The 16,900-nt window shown below is 41.5% G+C and overlaps 1 protein-coding gene across 1 annotated transcript; it reads left to right on the plus strand.

The window, feature by feature from the left end:
- The first annotated feature begins 868 nt into the window (after positions 1-868).
- On the plus strand, positions 869-16,323 carry tshr (thyroid stimulating hormone receptor). Its single transcript, XM_061811919.1, has 10 exons — positions 869-1,029; positions 5,082-5,153; positions 6,329-6,403; positions 9,342-9,416; positions 9,754-9,828; positions 10,627-10,704; positions 12,282-12,350; positions 13,177-13,254; positions 13,895-14,083; positions 14,763-16,323. The coding sequence occupies exons 1-10, from the start codon at positions 869-871 to the stop codon at positions 16,180-16,182; spliced, it is 2,292 nt and encodes a 763-aa protein (XP_061667903.1). The 3' UTR covers positions 16,183-16,323.
- The last annotated feature ends 577 nt before the right edge of the window (positions 16,324-16,900 follow it).

Raw genomic sequence — 16,900 nt, forward strand, 5'->3', positions numbered from 1 at the left:
TATTATTATTATGGGTGCACGGTGGATCAGCTGGAAAGTGCTGGTCTCACATTTCTGAGGTCCTGGGTTCAATTCCGGACGCGCCGGTGTGGTTTGCATGTTCTCCCCTTTCCTGCGTGGGTTTTCTCCGGGCCGTTCGGTTTCCTCCCACAAAACCCAAAAACATGCAATATTGATTGGACACTCTTGTTGTCTCAATATCTCCTAGGTCTGATTGTGAGTGGGGGTTTTTGTCTCTATGTACCTTGTGATTGGCTGGCGACCAGTTCAGGATGTACCCTGTCTCCTGCCCATTGACAGCTGGGATAGGCTCCAGCACTTCCACAACCCTCGTGAGGATAAGCAGCTAAGAAAATGGATGGATGGGTGATCATTATCATTGTTAGGATAATAATAAAAAGCTTTGTTTTTTTAAGATTACAGGGTGAATCTGTTCTGTGAATCTATTAAAAGTCTCCAGCACTACACCAGGCTATACAATGCGTCTTTATTATCGAGTACAGAATACACCAACAACATTGTCTGTTTGTAACTTTTTTTTTTTTTTTTTTGCCGAAGTAGAATGTAACATAATACCCAAAATAATGAGTGAGGGGTTGGCAGTTATTCTCCAATCTAACACAAGAGTGCCTCCTAAGTCCACCCTCAAGATGAAGCCCACCTCCAAAAGCCACTAAAGAGCTGCAGCTGCCAGTCCTCCAGCATCCCTGTACCTTCACACACTCACACGAAGAACCTCCTGGGACCCTAAAGAGAAAACTGAGCGCTCTTTGCGAGGATTGGGGCGACAATTCAATTGCTGTCCTGCATGTTTTTCTACTGATCATCAAGAGGCACCTGAGAGACTAATAGAAAGAAGAACCCCAACATGCAAGTGATTGGATGTGTCCTGTTTTTCCTCCACATGAGTATTGCATCCAATGCTGCCTCCTGTCCTAATGCATGTGATTGCTCAGAGTGGAAGAGTCGGACCATCACTTGTATTAACATTGATGTGATCCCCGATTTTCCTGCTAGCACGGAGTCAGTGTGAGTACGTTTTCATCGGTACAAGTGGTTTTTTTTATGGATGTATGAATGTTAAAAACTGTCTCTTTTACTACAGCATGATTTCCCCAGCACACTTTGCTGGGAAATTCATTAGACTGCAGTGGTTATTCCTCCGAAAGTGCTCCCACATGGCCCTCTAAGAATCTGTCAAGTAGTCACATTATCTCCCTATTTGGCTGTAATAGTGTTTAAAAGTTAGTAAGCTGATGTCGATTCTCCATTTTGGCTACAACGTTACCTGTTGTAAGAATGCACGGGGGATGATGCAAAATTGTCATTTTAACCTTGTCAAATTAGTGTTGAACCAGAGTTATTATATAACAGCTCTCAGTCTGGCACAGTTGAGTTTTATACCGGTGCAAAGTGCTCTACCTCAATAACAATCATATTTTTAAATTAATTACATGCGTGTCATCTCAGATGAACGCATATATATGTTTGGCACAATTTTTACGCCGGATGCCCTTCCTGACGCAACCCTTCTCAGGGAATGGAGGCCCCAGTTGGATACGAACCCACAACCCCTGGTTTACCAAACCAGTGCTCTAAACTTGCTTACAGCTATGACTGGGTAAATCCAAATTGAGTGTTGTCTTTTTAATGACTGAATTTGAGACAGTATTGTTTTTGGATGACGTGAAATTGTGGTGGTGTAGCATATGAAGGGGACAGTTATTCACTGTATACAGGATATATTATTATTACTGCTATGACACTATTACTACTATTTCTATTTTTTTCTTCTTTTGTGACTGACTAATTACGACGTAAGAGGATATTACACGTTTGCTTTCTGTGTTTCCCAAATATAGGGAAAACTTGCTGCTTTACTTATATTTACTTAGATTTGTCTAAATTAGTTAACCTTGTGTATTGGCTTATGCATGACTGGATCGAAAAAAAAAAAAAGGTCAACTTCATTTAAGAATAAGTAAATCAAATCTTTGTCACCAATTGCTTTAAGGTAAAAAAAAAAAGTAAGGTTAAAAAGTAATAAAACAATCTGGAGTATTTCTTTTATTCGTTATATTGTATTGTTGTTTATTGTAACACCAACAGTATTTTAGGCAGAAGAGTGATAAAAATGAACAAAGTTAACATCCCCTGAGTAAAAAAATTATATCAGCCTTTTATTACTGTTATACTTAAGTAAGTTTTTGTGTTTTAATATTTAGAAGGCTGGACAAATGCAATAGTTTATCCTCAATTCTTTTTTAGGAGAGTCTGATCCATAAAATTCTTTTTACTTTTCATCACCCACAAAGTCGGCGACTTAATAATTAAGTCCCGACATGCCGATATCATCACGTGAGCTTTTGTGGATGGCTAATGGTAAAAATGGTAATATCGTCAATGTACGATTCAAATTTCAATGTATTGAACATTCCCATCTTGTGTATCCGTGGGTGTTCTCGCTTTACTTTTCTGGCTTTAAGTTGAGGAATTGCCGTGGAAACAGATGCGTGCGGGAGGCAGAAAGAGTCGGCACATAGACACTTAGGGTTCTTTAAGTGGAAGAAAACTCACTCCATGTCTCACTGGGACGGAAAGGAACACATAAAAACCCTTTAAAAGCCGGCAGTGGATGACTCTTGACTCGTCTAGGCCTTGCGCTCAAATACTGTACAATATTTACCTCTGACAGCACATTTCTCAACTCGCAGTTAGTTCCTGTTGAGAGTTATTGACAAAGTCTCTAAGCAAAACAAAAAAAATTACATTAAAATTAAAAAAAAAAACGAAATTCAAGTACGAATAATTATAATGAGTAATTTCCCTTTTTCTCTGAAGCTATGAAATGTAGCAGTGAATATCTGCATAGAATGATTCTTGACTTGCGAAAATACGTTTGAGGTGGATGGGAAGGGGAAAAGTCTTCAAGGACAAAAAAAAAGGTCCAAACCTTACATAGCTAGTGAAAAATTTTAACTGGGTAATTTTCACATGCCTCTTTTCACTTACACTTCCTTACGCTAAATTCACGGGAGAATCTACAGAGCCTTGTTTTCTCAAATACAACAATAATGGAGCAATTATCCAAGACCTGTATATATTTTTAATATGATCTATTGTACATGAAAAATCATTAGCATGGCTGAAATTACAGACTTTTTCGCAATTTCACATGCTAAAGTGATAAAGTAATACATATACTTTATTGTCAAGAGCAGCGATTCCCAACCGCAGGCTGGCAGAAAGTATCTAATTTGTCAGAAAAATTATTTGACAGATATTTGTGTATCTGTCTACAGTGACAGACTGAATTGCCTATAGGTGTGAACATGAGTGCAAAAGTGTGTTTTTCAATGCGTGCCCAGCGTCTGGCTGGCAACCACAAACCCAAATCCTCCTTCTACAAGTCAATGTAGCGTCAAAATGATTTAGGAGCTGTTCATTTGGGAAGAATGTATTCCATATGGCTGCTGTAATTTAAAATAGCAACTGCACAGGCGGGAGGCCACAAACTTTTGAAGGTAGGCAGTTTTTCTACACAAGAGAGTTTTTAATGAATCTCAGTGGAAAATGTGCAGGTTGAAATATGCCACATAGCATGTTTTAACCCCTGCTTCCAGTCAGCGCGGCCCATTACGCATCAAAATGAGGCAGAGTCCATGGTAAACACGACTATGATGTCAATTTGATGCTGACACTACTGTAAATTGTGTGGCTTTTCCCGAACTTTAAAACCAATTTCCAACCTGTTTGTTTTCTCAGGTTTTTATCCAAAAAGACAAATTGAGGGCGCAATTTTCTCCTTAAGTCTGTGAGATGAGGATCATTGGGCTGTGTCCTGCTTATTGGTGTTTTTGCCAGGTGGAGCTGTGGAGGTTATAATTCATAGGGCGAGAGGGAGGGGGGGTGAGGTGCCAAGGTCTGCTCTGTGTCCCTGTATTTGTTTGACTTTGTCAAAGCATCGTGTATTATGTGTCCGCTTTTCTCTACACTGAATTAGTCCATTGTTTCCCACTGTATACAAGCAATGAGATCAACTGTTTTGTTTTGTTTTCTTTTCTTTTTGGACCGTTTTTTTTTTAAATTTTAATGTCAACTTTAAATGAACAAACACTCGTGCATCAACTTAGACAGGTTACAGTTGAGGTCTGCAGAAAAATATGCACCACTTCTGCAGGGTTGGCGCCAAATGCAATATCACAGACGTCGTATAAATTTATGCACAAATGATTTCCAAGTCAACAAAAAAAAAATCTGCACACTTTGAATTGATGAGCGCTAAGCGTTCCTAAGTATATAAACTTTGTAAAACCAGTGTAAAATTGTAAAAACATTTTGAGCACCATAGAGCGTCTAAGATAGACAGCATTTAAAGTGTCAAAAAAAAGACTTTGCCATACGAGTGTCTGATGCCCCTCTGACTGGTACTTCTGTTTGACCCAGGTTTGTATCGGCTTTGTCCATATTTGGCGACGACCAAATCTGACCTCTGTTTGACCGTTTAGAAGACCGAATTGAGAGAGCACATATGTATTATGTGGACAGTGAGTGATGTAAATAAGCTAAAGAAATTTGAAATTTCACGTTTTCTAAGGAAACATTGAGACAATATTGCATCCTGAATACTACAAAAAGTTAGGTTGGCAAAATAATGGGACCTTTAAGTGTATTGAAGACTTTTAACTGTCAGGTTCGAAAGTTTGTTTGTCTGTACATGCCCAATGATTGGCTGGCGACCAGTCGAGGGTGTACACTGACTCTCACCCTAAATCAGTCGGGTTCCAGCTCACCCGTGACTTGAATGAGGATAGGGACTAGAAAATGCATATATGACTGCATGTATAAATACTTGATAATTATTCCTGGACTAGGAAAGGGGACAGAGAAAAGGGTCAGTTGTCTCAGGAATCTGTCCACATTTCATTTTTTAGAAAGCACTTGAGCTAGCAAAAATTGTTCCGTAACCCATTAAAAAAGGCTGCAAATACCGAAGCTCACCTCGCTCCCTCTCACAATGCAATTTTCTTGCCTCCCTCCATTTTGTGACGACTCAATTAATTTTTTTCTTTTTCAAGCAGATGGCTTTTTGACTCACATCTGTCATCTGTGCCATCGGATGCGTTTTCCAATGTGGTGAACCTCTCAATGATGTGAGTAGCGAGTTTCTTTTGGGCTGCCGTCCTCCACCTGTCCTTGTTGCTCCTGACACTTGCTCACCCCTTTCTCCTCCCTCTCAGTCCCACACTGAAGCGATTGACTTTCTCTCTCTTCTGGCTGCACAGCTGGAAGTGTTAAGGCATTCCTTGAACACCAATAGTGCTCCTTCGACCGCAGGAAGGTTTTGAACGGTCCTATTTCAGGCAAACTTTAAGGGGAGGCTGGGGGGGGGGGTCCCTGGAGAGGAGTAGGAGGAGTAGAGTAAAATATACAATCCACTTAAACTGTTATGTGAGATGTGTTTTCTTTTATCTGATTATTTAGAACATGCGAAGTGTCTTCAATCTTAAAAGGGAACATAGTATGGAAATCTTTTTTTTTTTTATTGCTTTTATGCAAACATTTGGGTCTCTGGAGTGCCGGCCCACCCATCAAATGTGAAATTACATCAAGGTCAAGTTTTTGTCACCTTCATATTTCCGCAATTGTGTCTGGAAACAAGGCGTTTTGATTTTGGCACGACTGCCAAGATTGGCCTAACATGAATACTCCGCCTATATTTTGGTACCTAGGCTTGTACCAAAATAACAATGGTACAATTTTTGACGGGAATCCGGTCAAAGACAAATTCTAAGCAGAGCTGCAATGTTGTTGGATTTATAGATTAACTTCGTCACCATTAGAGTCTGATAACCAGCACATGTTTCTGTATTGTTATGAAATTCTCTTTGTCAGTGAAGTTGAATAAGTTGGCTAAGCCACATTCCATCAATGTTTTATTGTTCTTAAAAGTCCTGGAAGGTGTTTGAGCTTCAACTTTTAACTGGGTAGCGACCACCCTTATTTGTACACACACTTCAGGCCATTGATTGGGTCACAATGACTCTGTGAAGTAAATGGTTCGTAACACTGAGCAATTGCCTGGCTGAATTATTTATTTTTTTAAGATAATACTCGTTTCCAATTACAAGTTGGAGTGACATGAGTGATGACCAAGTATTGTATACATGAGGCACATGCCTGCAAAATTACCACTGAATTTGGAGGCTTAGAAATGCAGTCGGCTAAATAACACGGGAAAGAGCTGCACATTTTACCACCACATAGTTTACCAACCCTGAAAATATATTGTGATTCAATCACACATACAACTGTTTATTTCTTCTAGACGTATATCAGTGGATGTGACCCTGCAAAGGCTTGAGAGGAACTCATTTCACAGCCTGAGGAAAATCACCCACATGTGAGTACCAGTAGTGAAGGCCGCGTGCTTTATTGATCCTGGTTGAGTAAACTCTTCTACTGTGTTAGCTCCCTGGCACGATTAATGTTTCCGAACGTTTTTCACCACTTGCTGAGGTTTAGCTTTAGCTCTGAGTGTGTGCTTTAATGGCTGGATTGGGTAACAAGATACTTATAACTCTGAGATTGTAGATTTTCTGAGAGAAAAAAAAAAAAAACAAGTGCAGTTGAGGGTTCCACTGATCAGGAACTGTTGACAACAGCGGCTTCTGTGAGCGCTATTACAAGAATGAGGCAGTAGATGACAGTCACTCACATTTGAAAAATGTAAGGGTGTGGTCAGTCGTGCCCACAGATATAAAGTTACAGGTGTGGTCACCCAGTCATGCCCGCAGATGTAAAGCTGTGGGTGTGTGTTCTGTTTGTAATTATGAGTGCACCCCTTTAAGATCAGAGGGGGGCGGTGTCAGGTAAACTAGGAAGTAGAAGTAGGCTGAGCAGCAGCTCCCATGTTAAAAAAAAAAAAATAGACATCAGGCGGTGGTTCACTGCACTGGATCGTTTTTCATGTGCGCTGAGAGTGTGTGACAAGTGCGTAACTGCTCAGTGGCGCAAGACTACACAAAGTAAGTGACGTTTTTCAATATCCAAGTATTTCTACTCGTAACAAATTTTACGCGCGTGATTTTTCGTGTTCGACTGTGAAGATTTGTGAGCGCGATGGCGCGCGGGTGCGTATGCGCTTGTCAAATCACAGTGACTGAGATGACATGATTGATCAATAGTGCTCGATGTGTTGGGTCAATTTCTAAGCCAGTTAACCCCTGGTGCAACATCAAAAATCATTCAGACCTTGCATAAACCATAACCCAAATTGTGCGAGGTGAGCTCTCGTCTCACTTGGGAGATTTGTGTCTGAAGTGTCCAGGTGGACCACACACAAGATCCTGCAGCACACCCAACTCTCCACGGACTGGTCCAAGAAGGCCTGACTTTGTCAACACATTGTGATTTATTTCCACTCGTCAATTAGTGTATGAGCGGTGGCTGTGTGGGAGTTTGCAGCAGTGACTGCAATTAACAGCGACACTTGAATGTGACACCAATTGATGAATCCAAGTGCACCGTTGCCCCGAAATCTCCGCCTGAGTTGGTGTTGTGACTAACTGGCAGACTAATTCTAGATAAAAAAAAAATACAGGCAGAGGCAATCGTTCCAATAAGCCGGGGTTAGTAACTTTAAAAGTTATTTTTTTGTGCATTGGACCAATTTGTCTCTGATTGGTGCGGTACATGAGATAATAGTGTTTCACTCAGGTTTCCTTCAGGGTCAGTCGGAAATTAATGCCCTGCTGCCTTTAGGCTGCCTGGAGAGGGCAACAGCAGCTGTAATCTGAGGCCGAACTTATAAACTGATGATTGCGGGGTCTTGTCTTGATACTGACCGCATACATTGAGTTCATACTGGGAATTTGGGGGGCACCAAGGATGAAAATAAGATAAATTCCTCAATACAGTGTCTTCTTACATACAGAAAGAGAAGTGGTCACAGCCATCAATTGGCTACAAGGTGGTATTTGATATTTAAGAAAGACAGTTCTTTATTTTTACTTCAAGAGTCTAAAAGGCAGAACAAAATGGGAAAAAGAGCACAAATAAAGCAAATTCAAACTACATTATTGAGTCAGATTAGAGCTGTTTGGGAAAGCTTGTCCAAAAAAAAAAAAAAAAAAAAAGGCCATTTTTATATACGTATGTATTCGGGGTCGAACCAATTTTGTCAATGTGTCGACTTTACCAGTGTGCAAATGATGGTTAGAACTTGATGGTGATTAATTGTCAGTCACATCTTTTGACATCAGTGACATCGACACCACTGAAAGCAACAAGTGGTGGTTCCCCTAAGCAAACTAACAGCATTAGTAAGTGAGTAGAAATATTCACTGTGGCCATTTGCAAAATATGAAATCTTAGCATCAACTATTAAAAAAAAAAAAAGCACAAATGTAAGGCATACCCATTCAAAAAGGCACTCGCTAAGGATAGCTGAGTGAATAGATGAGGAAATGAGGTGCTGGTCAATCAATAACTTCTACTCATTGTGTCAATATCAGCTGTAACTATACCAAAATCAAGACATCCAAGGGGTTCAGTCCGCTGATGCACCCTAGAAACTTGGGCAAACAAGAATCCATCTGACACGGTTGCAAACTGCATTAGGCCGACAACCCTTTTAGGGCTTCTTCGGCTTCTTGTCCGGATTCAACAGGAATTGGCTCCAGTTCATTTATGACTCTGATCAAGACTAGCAGCATCAAAAATAAACGTTGACAACACTGTTGTACACTGTTAAGTTGGGGCTAAAGTTTAGATACTGAAATTCATTTAGTTTGAATAATCTTTTGGAATATCGCAGAGACCACGGGTTTCAGACAGAGCAAAATCAAAGAATTCAACTCAACCAAATAAGTACCCGGACTGGCAATAGTTCTTAATTCATCAGCTCGTAAATAAATAAATAAATGAAAGTCTCCCCGTAAACTGTTCATCCCTCTGCTTTAAACATCAGAAAGTAAGTGAGTCTGCCGACTTGGTGCCAGGCCGTTAACCAGGATGTGAATATGGCCAAGACACATTTGGCCTTAGACATAACACAACTGTTCTGCAAAGCTGGGGTGAACCAGAGTAAACACACTAATGAAGCACTTTTTTTTTCATTCCTACTTCTGGTTTTGGCTGTCAGCACCAAATTTCCTTGCCCTTGCCCACTGACCTGGACCTTTCAGTTCTTCTAGCAGGTTTCAAGGACATGTTCAATTCTGGATTTGCATCTATTTTACTAATTCCATCTAAAGAGGTTCACTTGGAAATGATATATCTTCTTTGATAACATGGCAAATGTATTGTGAATTTTAACATAATATTGTCTTTGTTCGCAGAGAAATAAGGAACGCAAAGAATTTAAACTACATTGATCCCGAAGCCTTTAAGAATCTCCCAAACCTGAAATACTTGTGAGTACTTGTCAATGTATATTGTTAAACAACTTTTCAGCACCGGGAGGGCTCAGACCATCACACCGGATTATTGGAAATTTTAATTTGTTTCAGCATCTGTTCCTGATAAAGTTTTACCTCTTGGGAAAATGTCAGTGGAGTTCAACTCTGTTCACTAGATCAGGGTATTTTATTGACAATTAAAAAATATAGTATTTGCAATTAAAAAAAAAAAAAAACACGTCTGCATACTGTTACTTTCACCCCAGGTCATAACTTGAAATCTATTGCTGAGATGTGAGGAAGCGTGTAATTTTGAAAGGAACATTTGATTTTGTTTCTTCTTGTCCGTCAGGGGTTTTTTCAATACAGGCCTTGACCTCCTTCCTGACCTGAGCAACGTCCACTCTAATGACAAATACTTCATCCTGTAAGTTGTTTACCTAATTTTTGCCAGGTCATAAATATCCAATATATTAAAGGCATATCGCGTTTTGTAAATGTCTACTTAATTCAAATAGTCTAATCTAGATTATGAACACTGAATATTTATTCATTAACGTCTCACACAACTTGACAAGTTTGTAATCACCCTTTACATGTACTTTACACGCCTCTTCATCCTAATACTACACGACGATACTACTAACATTTCTGTGCAATGTTTTTAGATTTTGTGATGTTTTATCAAAAGAGCAATTCCCAGTTTTGTGCTGGTGTTAGCCACGTTGACGCTTGAGTTCCAACGTAGCTCAGAGGCTCATCATGGCGGCTCACCCCTTTTCCGTCTGACATACTCTCGAAGTGACAAGACAATTTGGACCCGACTGGCAGACAAATTAGTGACTTCCTGCTTCGAGCAACCGCTTTGCTTGATTTCCAACCGAAATTTGACCGCCGTCAGAGCTCTCAAATGGCATTGATTGAAGTGTACAGAGAAAAACACTACACAAGCACTGATTATGTGGCTGTTTGCACTTGTCACGAGTGCACGTTAGTGTTAGTGTGTAGTTAGTGTGGTGAGTCATCAAGTGTGTGTGGTTTTCTGCCATTGAGTCATTCCTTCAATCAACTTCTCTACCCACTTTCATTTTCCAGTTATAGCGTAAAAAGTGAGAAGACATCAATCTTCCACGCTGACCGCGCCTGTGCCATTTTCCAGTGAAGTGTATACAGTATATGTTTACAACGGCAATTAATGCTCTCTCTGTTTGGTTTCTCTTTGCAGGGAAATTGTAGATCATCCCCACATTACTGTTATCCCACCTAACTCCTTCCTTGGCATCACCAGTGATTTGCTGACAGTGTGAGATATTTGCATGAACCATCCGAACATTTATACACTCTGTAGAATATGCCACATGTTTTGAAGTCATTTGTCATTTCTAGAACGATGCAGACCACAGCGTATCCAAAATTAATGACTGGCTCACATCCCCCAGCAAAACCGAGGCATCTGTCCATTTCTTTAGCCGCTTATCCTTACAAGGGTCGCGGGAGTCCTGGAGCCTATTCCAACTGTCATCAAGCACGAGGCAGGGTACACCCTGAACTGGTTGCCAGCCAATCGCAGGGCACATAGAGACAGACAGTCACACTCACAATCAAAACTAGGGGCAATTTAGAGGAGTGATTCCCAAACAGTGTGCTGGGGTACATTAGTGTGCCGTGAGCGCTCTTCAGGTGTGCCGTGGGAAGTTATCCAATTTTATGTAATTGCTGAAAAAAACATTTCCAAGAAATAATGTATCTTTATTCATCTATTTATGCTAGTGAGGCACAATGACAGACAGAAAAAAAATCCTCTTCTATTAGATGGCAGGAAGTACATACAGAAATCGATCCATTTTTGGTGACATTTACGTTTGTTGGTGTGCCGTGGGATTTTTCAATTGTAAAATATGTGCCTTGTCAACCGACATCATATTGAACCTTATGAACTACAGATGGGATGTCACTAAAGTTCATTTGTTTGTCAAGGCAGGTGAATTATACTTTTGGAAATAAAATGTAGAAAACGTTCAAATGAGAAACAGTACTTTCGGTTGTAACCGTAACCTCAAAATGTCGTTTGTACATACAGCCTTTAACCGAGGACTCCCTGCCTATTGGAAACAAAGATTTGAAAGTACAAGAGTGACCTCTGGGAATAAACTTGAATTTATTTTCAGTTTACCAGGACACTTGATTCGGTTTCCTTGTGACCTCCATGACTGGTAAAGTGCTCAGTTATTGAGGAAATGTCGCAGGATACATTGGAACTAAGGATGAGGGAATACTGACTGGCCTTATATCAAGGTATCGAGCACTCGTGAAGGCTCCTGATACCAGCCACCGCTTATGAAGGCAAACTAAATCTGACAGTAAGACCTCCCAGGCAGTAGTTGGCGCCACACTGCAGCAGTTAGATACGTTGGTGTTTCATGTGCGAGAGAAGCTAGCTAATAAAAACGTTAAAAGCCACTACACTAACATAAAACTAAACCCAGAAGAGGGAGATTCCTCCATAAATAGTCGGGATCTAATTGGGTCCATATTGTAAATGTTGAGCACATTGCCTTTCAATAAAATAAAAAAATACATACTAACCCTTGAATAAGCTACAAGAGGGTCAGAATGAGCTCACTTGAATAACGTTCTGAATATGAAGACTAATAACGCACAAACACAACAGGCACTCATGGACATGTGGTCAGGGTAGCAGGGGATCATAAATTATATACACCGAGCTGCATTCATTGGAAAAGTAGGCCTTTAAAGCCACAAAATTGCACAGACAGACGAGACGTCACCATGAAATGTACGTGCAGATGCAATGCAAGCGCACGAGGGAGTGATTCAAACAATGCAATCTCATTTGATAAACATATTCGTGTCTTGCAGGATGCTGTATGGGAATGGCCTCAGGGAAATCCAACATCATGCGTTCAATGGGACCAAGCTGGATCAAGTGTATGTCAAAATGCAAACTCAACTGACAACAGTCAGAAAGGAAATATTTACACGTAGGAAAATGGCACGTGCGTTCAACTTCTCACCTCCAAGCGCCTAAGTACATTTCTTCCAGTTTCCCTGACAACTTTGCTCAGCACTTTCAGACCTCACAACTCGTCGGATTAAACTATTGCTGACATGTGTCATATGTATTTTTGTGCTGCAAATGGATCCTCTCGTATGTACTCCAAACGGGATTTAGCCAAGCTTTTGATTAGTCCGCTCATGTTCTCATGGGAAAATGTGCCTCCAAATTGGGTTGAAGGAAGTCTGCATTAAGAGTTCCTTTCTTGCAACAAATTCAGGGACACTGGATTCTTTGTGGCCGTCTCAAAAATCACATAAACATAATCATGGCATTTTGTTTTTGGCGTCTTTGCTGCAACATGCAAGTTGGTTGTCATCCCACACATTTAGGATATTTAAATAAGCAATCTTCTGTTCTAACTCCTGCAGACACTTCACAAGAGCCCAATTAAGCCATCGGTGAGAGGCCAGTGTCCTAACACATGCGAGGTTTGTGTTGGCGGGTGATCTGCACTCAAGTGTTAAGTGATCCCGGCGCAGCCCAGCCAAGACAAACAGAGCTCCTTACTTTTATTATCCCGATTTGATTGGAGAGCTGTGCGGTGAGGGTACAGTGCGTTTAAGTAGTGTGCCACGGAGTTGTTTCTCTAATTTTACACTGAGTGAGAAGTGTTTGATTTAAAATCAGAGGAGAAATGTGCATGGATAAGGCCCAGTGTCACTCAAATTACTTGATGACTTGTGTTCTCCTGTACAGTGATCTTCACAGGAATAAGTACTTGACCAAGATGGATGAAAGAGCTTTCGCCGGCGCCATCAGTGGGCCAATGCTTCTGTAAGGTCCTCACACTAGACATATTTAGTGACTTCAGCGGGGTACACGCATACATTGAGCCAAATTTGAACCCCCCCCCCCCATCAAAGTCAGCAAAAGCCCAATTATCAATTCTTGATTTGTTTTTTCTTTTTTCCCCACCCTATCTGGTTGAGGCCTGGCAGATTAAATGTGGTCAATAGTTGTGATCACAAATCCTTATGTGGTCTACAACCAGCAGCTGGGATGTGAAACGAGAAGAAGAGTTTGAAACTACAACGTAGTTACCTGATGAGGTAACAGCATATCTTCTCCAACTAGGTCTTTTCTTTTTATTTTTCACCAGCATGGTCTCAATCGTCATTCTTTGTACAATGACAGACGTCTGTTTTGGGAGAGAAAACCCAAAATGGCGCTTCAACAATATAAATTGTTGGTTGACAGGATGTGTGGTGTGCTGTTAGCTATCTGACAAGTATACCACACACTGCCAGAGCAACAAGAAAATACAGGAAACATTTTTTTCTGAGTCATGTGTAGGGGTGTCTCACATTAAAAAAAAAAAAAAAAATCTTTGACGAGGTACTGTATGTGTGTACCTTGCTTTAGGTCACTTGACATTCATATTTGCTCAAGGTTGCTTCCCTTCTCTGTCCCTCAGAGACGTATCCCAGACGTGGATCACCTCCCTGCCCAACAGCGGTATGGAGTCCCTCAGAGAGTTGAAGGCCCATAATGCCTGGACCCTCAAAAAATTGCCACCAATCAAAATCTTCAAGCACCTCACCACGGCCAATCTCACGTACCCCAGCCACTGCTGCGGCTTCAAAAATCTAAAAAAAAAACGAGGGTGAGCTTTGTCCTTGTTTTTGTGTGTGGGTCAAACCAAATGCAAGAATTGCGATGCTTTCACTGTATGCAAGAGAATCAGAAAATTGTGTGTTTTTTGTGCAATCTGGATGATGTACCAAAGTGGATCTCGCTTGGAACTAAATCATCTCTGATGGCTTTACAAATAATGTCTTACCACTGCTGCCATAACTAGTGTCTCTTGGTGTTTGGTTTTGTAGAATAAGTCAGATTTAAAATGACTGTCATAAAAGCAAACCATTGATTCATTATAAATAACACTTGTAAGAGACTCGGGTGAACAGTAACAGTAAACAGTAAAGTAATGTCATCTGAGATTGGATGAAAGGTGGGCGACCAAGATCAAGTACTTTCCACCTTCTTGGCGGGTATAAACTTTTTGCAACATGACAAACCTACATTAATCTACTCCCGCATCTCGAGTTCCTTATGTGTCCAGTCTTTTTTTTTTTTTTAATCTGTATGATCAGTGTACTACCTGTTGTAACAATGACTTGAGCCTGTGAGATGGTTTGAGCACTCACGAGATCCAATATTCACTGACTTTACAAAATCTCAAATAGTGCACCTTTGGATAGATCATTGATGATATAGGACTTGGATATTGGACAACCATAAAGTTTTTACATTTACTGTACCCCCTATTGTGTTTTGTTCAGCTTTTTCGAGTACATGATCTGCAACCTGACGGCTTTCTACAACCAGCATAAACGTTCAGTGGCGTCCCTACACACACCCTCAATCCAAGGTATGGTGGAAGAAATCCCAGAAGAACCAAACGATGGCAGTCACCGAGGCGACTTCCACGGCACCTTGCACTACCACGCCTACTTCGGGGGGCATCCGGATGAGGATGTGGGCTTTGGAGAAACCCTCATGAACATCCAGGAGGACACCAACCAATACTTTGATAATCGCTATGATTATGTGGTGTGTGATGAGGGGGAGGAGGTGAAGTGCTGGCCAGTTCCCGATGAGTTCAACCCATGTGAGGACATCATGGGTTTTGCCTTCTTAAGGGTGTCTGTGTGGTTTGTGAGCCTGCTGGCTGTTGTGGGGAACCTGGTGGTGCTCTCGGTGCTGCTCACCAGCCACTACAAGCTCTCTGTGTCGCGTTTCCTCATGTGCCACCTGGCCTTCGCCGATCTCTGCATGGGGATTTACCTGCTGCTCATCGCCTCAGTGGACCTCCACACGCGAGCTGAGTACTATAACCACGCCATTGACTGGCAGATGGGCCCCGGCTGCGCACTCGCTGGGTTCTTCACCGTGTTTGCAAGTGAGCTGTCTGTCTATACATTGACTGTGATCACGCTGGAGAGATGGTACGCCATCACGTTTGCAATGAGGCTGGATCGTAAATTGCATCTTCACCATGCCGCTGCAGTGATGCTTGGGGGCTGGACCTTCTGCTTCCTGCTAGCGCTGCTCCCACTAGTCGGAGTTAGCAGCTACCAGAAGGTTAGCATCTGTCTCCCGATGGACATCCAGTCCACCGAGGCGCTGGTCTATGTCATCTCTGTGCTAGTCCTCAATGTCCTGGCCTTTCTTGTAATCTGCGCTTGCTATGTCAAGATCTACTGCGCTGTGCACAATCCCGAATCCCACTCCGGGTGTAAGGATACAAAGATCGCGAAACGCATGGCAGTCCTCATCTTTACAGACTTTCTCTGCATGGCACCAATTTCCTTCTATGCCATGTCGGCAGTGTTAGACCAGCCACTCATCACAGTCTCCAACTCCAAGATATTGTTGGTGCTCTTTTACCCACTCAACTCGTGTGCCAACCCGTTTCTGTACGCCATCTTCACTAAAGCTTTCAGAGGGGATGTGTTCATCCTCCTCAGTAAAATTGGTCTGTGCCAGCGGCAGGCACAACTGTTCAGAGGTCAGACCGTTTCCTCTAAAGGCAGCAGTGGGACGTCCCAAGTCCGAAAAGACAAAGACACGTTTAGAAAAGTAAGAGTTTCAGGCCAAAAAAACGCAAATATTCACCTGAAGAAATCCTCCGCGAGTAAATACCATCCGGTGGTGGGCCTGCAGGCAAACCTTGAAGAGAACCAGAACCTGGAGACGTGAGCTAAACCGGGCCGGGGCTCTCAAAGGAAGAGACGTCGAGGCCTTGAAGCGTTTGTCGGCGGATCTGTTTGAATATTTAACACAACGCTCCAGCGGGCATCCATTCCAACTTCAGCTGTTTTCACAATTTCAGCTGTGAGGATTTTACGGTTCCAGTTAGTGGAGAATATCAAGTGTCACTGAAGTATGACTTTGACCTCATCTCGTCAACTGTGAGGCCTTGTTATTGAGGCAATGTGGCTGGCATACAGCACAAGGGAAGCGTTACCAATGCTTACATGTAATACTATATATATTTCGATTAAAGCTATTTTCTCTAATAATTTGAGGATATAAAGGTAAGAATTTTATTTAAATGATCTGTAATCATTGCGTCAGATTCATGGTTTTATTCTTTGGGTATTCTCGCAATCTTGTAACTTTTACAGCTATTCTATTCTATGCTTATTCTATTTTTGAAAATATTGATTGATTTGTTGATTGAGGGCAGCATGGTTGATGACTGGTTAGCATGCATACCTCTTATTTCCAAGGACTGAGTTTCAAATCCGGCCTCATCTGTGTGGGGTTTGCAAGTTCTCCACGTCCTTGCACAGGTTTCCTCCGGGTACTCCGGTTTCCTCCCACATTGCAAAAACATGTATGGTAGGTTAATAGACTCTAAATCACTGCCCACAGATGTGTACTTGAGTGCGATTTTCTTGTTTTGTGTTGTTTT

The sequence above is a fragment of the Syngnathoides biaculeatus genome, chromosome 23 (genome assembly GCF_019802595.1).
Source record: "Syngnathoides biaculeatus isolate LvHL_M chromosome 23, ASM1980259v1, whole genome shotgun sequence".
Taxonomy (NCBI): domain Eukaryota; kingdom Metazoa; phylum Chordata; class Actinopteri; order Syngnathiformes; family Syngnathidae; genus Syngnathoides; species Syngnathoides biaculeatus.